This window comes from Chinchilla lanigera, unplaced genomic scaffold (assembly GCF_000276665.1).
Source record: "Chinchilla lanigera isolate Chin_1 unplaced genomic scaffold, ChiLan1.0 scaffold00039, whole genome shotgun sequence".
Classification (NCBI taxonomy): Eukaryota; Metazoa; Chordata; class Mammalia; order Rodentia; family Chinchillidae; genus Chinchilla; species Chinchilla lanigera.
The window spans coordinates 5,133,032-5,141,016 of NW_004955440.1; the positions used below are offsets into that span (position 1 = coordinate 5,133,032).

At 36.5% G+C, this 7,985-nt stretch overlaps 1 protein-coding gene across 5 annotated transcripts in view; it reads left to right on the forward strand.

Moving 5' to 3' along the window:
• Hnmt (histamine N-methyltransferase) overlaps positions 1-4,546 on the forward strand; it is a 53,380-nt gene extending 48,834 nt beyond the window's left edge. For all 5 annotated transcript variants that reach the window (XM_005390770.2, XM_005390772.2, XM_005390771.2 and 2 more), the window contains one exon: positions 3,910-4,546. In XM_005390770.2, coding sequence (XP_005390827.1) covers positions 3,910-4,265 — 356 coding nt within the window. In that variant the 3' untranslated portion in view covers positions 4,266-4,546. The remainder of the gene's footprint in view (positions 1-3,909) is intronic.
• Positions 4,547-7,985: the final 3,439 nt, after the last annotated feature.

A 7,985-nucleotide genomic window follows, 5' to 3' on the forward strand; every position in this document is an offset into this window, starting at 1 on the left:
CTGCTCACTTTTATAATTTGCTGACAATAGTGACCCAGGTCTGGTGGCATTCCACTGTAATCTCAGCAGTCTGGGAAGCTGAGGCAGGAGGATCACAAGTTCAGTTCAGCCTGAGAAACTCAGTGACTTAGCAAGACCCTTTCTCAAAACTAAAAACAAGATGAAAAATGGTTGGTAATATAGCTCAATGCAAAGGCTCTGGGTTTACAGTTCAGAAAACTGAAAAAATTATCTTCAGATCCCTATCTGGTACACCAGTCTGTGCACAAGAAACACATCAAGAAACTTCCCTAGGTGAGGTGCCCCTCTACATCCCTCCTTTTCACTTTTTCAGAACCATCATCCTTGCCCGTCTTCAAAACCCAAACTGTGCCTTTGGAAACCCCATTCTCAACTTAGAAAGGTAACACAAGGCTTGGCCAAAACACAGCCCAGTGTGACCCATTTTGGTATAGGTGTTTCGAGTTTTAGGACATTATTCACATTTAAGTTGTGATTACTTTCTAAATGGAATTTACTTCATAATTACCTAACAACAAAGATGTTTCTGTATGTAACACCTTCTTGTATAAATGCTCTGCAATGTGGAAAACCAAGTACTTCTTATAGGCAGTTTGAGGTCACTCGAACTATTCATGGAACTAAATTTCTAAGAGCACTCATCCATCCAAGATCTCTTCCGGTTAGACTCACTGTGCATCTCCAGCCATATCTTGCTCTCAAGAATGATCTGAAGTATCCACCTAGCTCGATTCACAGCTGCCCATCTCAGTCAGATTCTAACCTACTGCCAAACAGATGGGTTCTTTCATTGAAAAGAATGCGGTACTTAATTATGTGCTCACCATCCAGACACTTACGTGTGAAATTTATTTGGCAGTAAGGTAGTAAAATGTGGAGTTGGTCTCTAGATGTAATTATACAGAGTATCTAGTCTCACTAAGGCACCCAGTGTGTTTAGACATCTTCAGAGCACCGCTGTCCTCTCAGTTCCATGTTTGCTGTACAAGATAATGATTTATGGGTGTGATACATTCAGCCAATTGAGCTGCTACTGAGAGACTCTGGTATGCTCTGAACGCTTCAGAGGGAACTTCTCCTATGTCTTTGAAAGACTTGTAATTTAAAGGAGGGCTCACATAGGAAACACTTTCAGCAGTATACTGCTTCCCATTGGAGCCATTTAGGGAGTTCAGGAGAGTCCTTGAGACTAGGTCTTTGCCTCTCAACTGTATTTCTTGATATTTGTAGTTTTGGCACATAAAAGATAACTCAAAATGTGTCTGAATGGACCTGAATGATTGTTTATTTCTACATTGTGATATCAGAACTATTATTAGCTCTAAACCTCCATCCACCGAAGAGAAAGGATATCATCTAAATTTGACTACATATAGACAAGAAATCAGGGAACACAGAAAGTCTTGTGCATTTGCAGATAGTTTGCTGTTGTTTCAGGGCTGGGAATAAAATCCCAGGTCTTGATGTGTAAGTGGGTTTAATAGATAGGAGTAAGAGGTTCAATAAAAAGATACACAGAAGCACACACACACTGCACAAAAACAATAAATGGGAAGCAAGTAAAACTATTTAGGAAAAGAAAGACAAATGGAAATCAGAACTAAGGGATGACACTTACTGGCCAAACTATTGGAATACCTCTTGCTTTGGGCAGAAGAACTTTTCCTCATGTTCCTAAGCATCCATCACAGAACCAGCTGAGCTCAGTAAATACTTCTTAATTATGAAGATGAAAGACATTGATTTGGGATAAAAAATAAATAAAAAAATATGAGCAAAAGAGTTTGATTTTTTAAAAAATAAAGTATACCCAGACTAAAATAATATCAATGACATGTGCTTATGCAAGTGCTGTAGCCAAACATTAGATAAGAGATGTGCTAAATAAAAGGCAACCTATTTAGTTTAGGGAGACGAGGCAGAAGGAGCTCAGAAACTTTCTGTCTTTCCTCTCCTTACCTGACTAAGGAAGTAGGCAAGTCACGGTGTGCTATTTTTAATTCTGTGGGAAAAAAGGATCTAGTTTGTATCATGTTGAAAACAAAAGTAACACCATATGCTGTACCTACTGAGAGCTGTGATGGTAATGCCTCAGTGGGACAGAGGATAATTGCTGTGCTCATACACAGCACTGAGTCACAGCACTGACACCAGTGAATTTTCTGCAATTAGTGTTTGGTGCCATTTTCTCTCCCAGGTTAAAAATAATAATAATGATGGTACCAGCTTCTCTTCTGGGAGACAGTCCACCATCTTTGGCATGAAAGATTTTTAAGTACATATTTATGACCCTCTTTTTGTTTTCCATTCAACTGAGATTTATTTTTTCTGTCTCACCTTTTCGTAGAGTGTGTCTATCTTCTGAATATTAGTAAACAATCAACTATCTAGATGATTATTTACATTTCCTGTCTTTGATACTCCTTTGGGTTGAGTTAAATGTGGGGACTTCTGCTGTATCCATATGATACATCTCTTAGCTTTGATGCTGGGTTGCATTTTCAGTTAGGTACAACAGATATTGCTAAATTGTCCTCTAGAGCTGGGAACGAAATTTGTAGAAATCAACCTAATTAATGGCAGTACAAGACGGCATCTTTTAAATGATGCATAGAAATAAGAGTCTATCTCTTTGGTTTGAGTAAGTCGTCATTCACTTATTGTAGTTTTTCTTTCCATTTCAGTTTACTATTCAGGCAGCCACCCCCTGAACTCCAGATTAACACAAATAACTGCCTTCTATTTATCACCACCTGAATGTCCAATAGGTATCCCAAATTTACATTTCCAAACCAGGTGCTGACTGGTACATTTGAAACTGCACCTCTCTCATTCTTTTCATCTCTAATAATGGAAATTCTTTCTATTCATGTGCTCAGGCAGATATCACTGGAGCCTTCATTAACTTTATCTTTGCTCATGCCTTATATCTAAGTTGTTCAAAACTCCACTGAGTCTAGAAGCCTTCTATCTAAAATACATCCAATCTTTTCTATGTGCTTCCTAATGCTCTGGTCTGAGTTACCATCACATATCATGTTATTATAGTAGTCACTGACTATTTCTGTACTTCTGGTCATACCTCCTTATAGTCTATTTTCATCTGTATGGTTTTGTTAAATGTAAGTTAAGTCACATAAATATTGTATAATCTAATATGGAAAGCACATTTGGATATTGATGGTGAAATAAAAACTGATTACAATGAAATGAAAACTAAAATTAAGTTCCTCAGTTAGATTGGTCACAACACACATATAGAATATTTGCATCAGTACAGAAATTTTGCCGGGTGGGACGACAAATGGTTTCCTATCTGGCCTCTTGTGATCTGGTACCTCTTGTATGCCCTCTTCCTCCCACCCAATCCCATCTCTTTCTGTCTCCTGGCTTGCTCACACAACACCAATTGCACAGGCTTTTGGGTTAGTTCTTAAACATGCCAAGCAAGCACCTACTTCAGGTCTTTTGCTGTTTCTCTTCTTTGACACCTACATAGCTTGCTGTCAGATCTCTGCTCAAATGTCACCTTATTAAAGTGACCTCTAGGGCCACCCCAACTAAAAGAGCAGTGCCTGAAGTCTTTGAACTTCCTCATCACTTACTCTGATTAGATTTTCATTTAGTAATTATTGTTGTTGAATATTAGATGTATTTATTTATTTAAAATTTCCAGGCAGTGTACAAGCTTTCTTTCCCCCTAGTAAATATATTCTGTTATTAAAAAATAAATAAATTTTTCCCTCAGCATGTTCCTCGAGTTGAGCTCACACAGGGTGAGAATACTATTTTGTTCACCACTCTATTCCATACATGTAGTGTGCTAACTGACAGAAAGGAAATGAAAGAAAGAATCAATGAAAACCTGAAATTTGTTCTGTTGTGCAGGAAACAGTGGCTGGGGCAAGCTGTGGAAAAAGTATGGACCCCGCCTACCCCGCAATGACCTCTGCCTGTATATCACATCATCTCATCTCACTCAGATATTGGACAACCTGGGGATTAAGTATGAGTGTTACGATCTTCTGTCCACCATGGACATAACTGACTGTTTTATTGAGGGTAATGAAAATGGAGAACTGCTTTGGGATTTTTTGACAGAAACCTGCAACTTCACTGCAACAGCACCACCGGGTCTCAAAGCAGAAATTATGAAAGATCTACAGGAGCCTGAACTTAGCATTAGGAAAGAGGGGAAGGTTCTTTTTAATAGCAGCATGAGCTTCATAGTGATTGAGCCATAACTATCACTCATGAGAAAGTATTCACAACTTACATTTTGAACAACTGTCAATCACTTATTTCCATATTGCTATTACAACTACATCTCATAGATAGAGCATTAACTACTACAAATGAAATCTAGGAAATTCTAAGACATTTGTGGACTTCCATGTAGAATCACCTGGAATACTTCTAGTCTTGCCTGTCTCCTAGACAGTATATGCAAGCTAAGCACCATACAAGCTGGAAACATCAGACCCTAAATTCTAATGGCTTATTGATTCACCCCCCCAAAAAAAAACAAAATCTTTACATTTTCTAATTGTACTAGAGTTTCCAAGAATACCAATAAAATATATTCTATGGATTCTTTAAATACTGCTAAAGTCAAAACTTATTGATATATACATATAGATATACATATATAAATATCTATATCAAGATAGATAAATAGATGATAGATAGATAGATGTGGGGGTTTTTTTTGGAACCAGGAATTGAATGACCCTGTGCTTGCCAGGCAGGTGCTATACCTGCTGAGCTATATCCCCAGCCCACTTACTGATATTTTGATCATTTAGAAAACAGATTTTTCTCTTCTTCTGTAGGATTGGTCTTTGTATATTATTCTACTGTTATTTCTGTCTTAATGTGATTGAATATTAAAAGCAAGTACTTTTAGAAGATTATAAAATTAGCTGTCATATGTAATCATATATTGTCAATTTCCCCATTTTCTTTTCTGTTTTAATTTCATGTATGATCTACTAATGTTTTGCATGTTTGTTTTTGATATACTGAAACTTTCTATTTCATTCAGCAAAATACACTTTTTTTTAGTTTGTGAATTTCTGACACAACTTAAAAGGTCTTCTAAGATCAAAGTTTTGAAATACTAATATATGACGTCATAATGACTTTTTTCACTGTTTAAAAAATAAAATGTTTAATATGTTTGAAATGTGTATGCTTAAGTGTGAGATTGAATACAAGTTGCTTTCCTGAGAAAAATATGCAATTCCACAAACAAAATTTCCTGGGGAACAAAAAGTGAAACTCTCCAACTTCAAATGAACATTTTACTATTTACTAAATTCCTAAAAAAGCTTGAATTTATTTTGCTATTTTATAAGTACTTTATATTGTTCTAAGACTTCCTCTAATACCAACAGTTTTCTTTGGACAGTAGTATTTCAGAGGAGTTTTGAAAAACTATTTGGTGTTCTCTATTTTATTTTTAATAGTAAGGCCTTATCATTATGGTAAAAGTAGTATATCTCTTTAGATTAGTAAATAAAAAGTAGTTTAATAATGAATTTTTTTAAAGTAAGGAAGTAATTACTACTTCCAGAAAGAGAATAAAATAAGGTCTCAGTGAGCAGTCCAAGGGTGCTCATTCTCCTAATGCAATGACTTCAGCCAGGTGAACGTCCAGTCTCTGCCCTCATGCACTACCCCTTCATGCTGCAGGATGGCCACTTGAAAGGAATGATGCTCCTCCTGAGACCCCCAATCTATCCTCAGGGAGGACACATTGATTCCATTTAAACTTGAGTAGGCATCAAGCCTATTTAAAATAACAAATTGCCAAGATTTGTTGTTCATAAAACATAAAACTGACTTACATCTATCTCTTTCCTTAGACAAGTTTGTCAATGATTTTTTTTTGAATTATAACCAACAACTAAAATGACAGTTATCCACTCAGATTCCTGGATATGAGCACTGAATCATTTATCATCCTGGTATGTACCACTGACGAAGGAAATCTGGGAGACACACATGATTGATGGATATGGGGCCATGATGACCTTGAACAACTTCACTAGGAGGAGAGAGATCAAGACTCATTATAGCAAGTTATGGCCTTTTGTACAAAGCATATATGCAAAAATATAAAGAAGAAAAAGAACCAATATACTATTTACATGTAGAAAAGAATAACAGCCCACACATTGGCATTTATAAATATGGCCTTTCCTTCTCATTCCTATAAGCCCTTTTTTATATATACAATGTAGGGATAATTCTCACCTGCTGGTTTAAAGTAATGAAAGCATGTAGCTCTTTTTAAGAGAGAACCTATCAGTTAGTGATAGAAAGCTATACATGTTCAAGAGATGGAGCTATTGACTTTCCACACTCCATGATATTACAAAGATTTGGAGCGGTCACATATTGATTTTTCAGGTTCTTGTAATTGAGAAAAGAGGATACAGCATGAGTTTGGAATGTTGCTTGATACATCATCACATTTCTCAGTGTCCCACATGGTGCCTGGCATATGGTAGATGCCAAGAAAAGGGTGAGGGTGGATTATTCTCTTTTCTGGCATCTATCTTTTACCTTGTGTGTTCATGTTATTACAAACATAGCTCAAAAAATCAAAAAGGGGCTGGGGTTGTACTTCAGGGGTAGAGTGCTTACATGGCATAACAGAGCCTTATGTTCAATCCTTAGGACTGTGACAGAGAGAGAGAAAGAGAGAAGGACATAGCAAAATAGACAGAGTCACACAGAGAGACAGGGATACAGACAGAGGGGAGAGAGAGAGAATAAAATGACACATTGCCCATATCAATTGTGTAAACATCCACTCATTTAGGACTATTTTGACATATTTTTGCATTTGTTGTTAAGGAATGTTGCCAAAATCTGAAGCAAAAGCATAATGCAGAGCATGGTATTTTAGGGTTGTGATATTTGCTTATTTCAAAAACTGGCAACCTTCTTAATTGACAACTCTGCCTCTCTGGGCCAAAAACTTAAGTAATATGTAATGTGTAGCCAAAAAAAGCAATACAAAAGTCACAGAAAAATATTAGAGCTTAAGTCTAAAACTGCACAGAGTGAAGTGCATTTAATGTGTTTAAATATTTATTGAGCAAAAATAGTTTGCACATATTATTGTTTCATTCAGAAAGGATATTTACATGTTTTACCTTATGAGGATGCTATTTATAAGAAAATATAGATTTTGTGCTAGATCCCGCAGTGGAGTGAATGGATAAAAATTACTCTTATTATCTGGAGTTCTAGAGCAACACTTCCTGAGTTCAAATCCTGTTGTATTGCTCACTCACTAAATGACCTAAGGTAACTCATTTTCTCCCTATTCTCACATTTCCTCACATGACAAATGAATACTATCCTAGCACCTACTTATAGTGTTGGTCACTGAGGATTCCAGGAGGTAAGCTATGTAAATATGCTGTTTCCAGAATCATAAAGAGTACTAAAAAATATTAAATATAAATGTTATTATTTTCTCAAGGAAATTTTATATGAAATGCAGAGAAAATTTTTTAAATGTTACTATCATAGACAATTTTCACTGAAGAGAGAGAGCTAGTACTTTAAGGAGCCAACTGAGATTCTTAGCCAGATGTATATGGCCTCTCCATGTCTGCAGAGGTTAAACTGGTATACCAGCAAGCCCAAGAACCATCAGGGCTGAACTACTCAGACCACCTAAGGGATCTACCTCCCTTAACTTTGATGCTCTTAATGCCTGTGCTCTGTGCCATGTGAAATAGCCCCCATCTCATCCCATCTGATCAGAAAGGAGTGGGCAACTGAGTCATGAACAACAATTTATAAGTCAGCTAGAAATTCACTGGAGCAGTCTCTTTTAAGATGTGAAATGGATCAGTTAATTTCTTCTCTTACAAGTTTGGAATTACAAACCTGTAGATGGACATTCATTCAATCACTTATGAAATGCATTCTCTCATATTTAC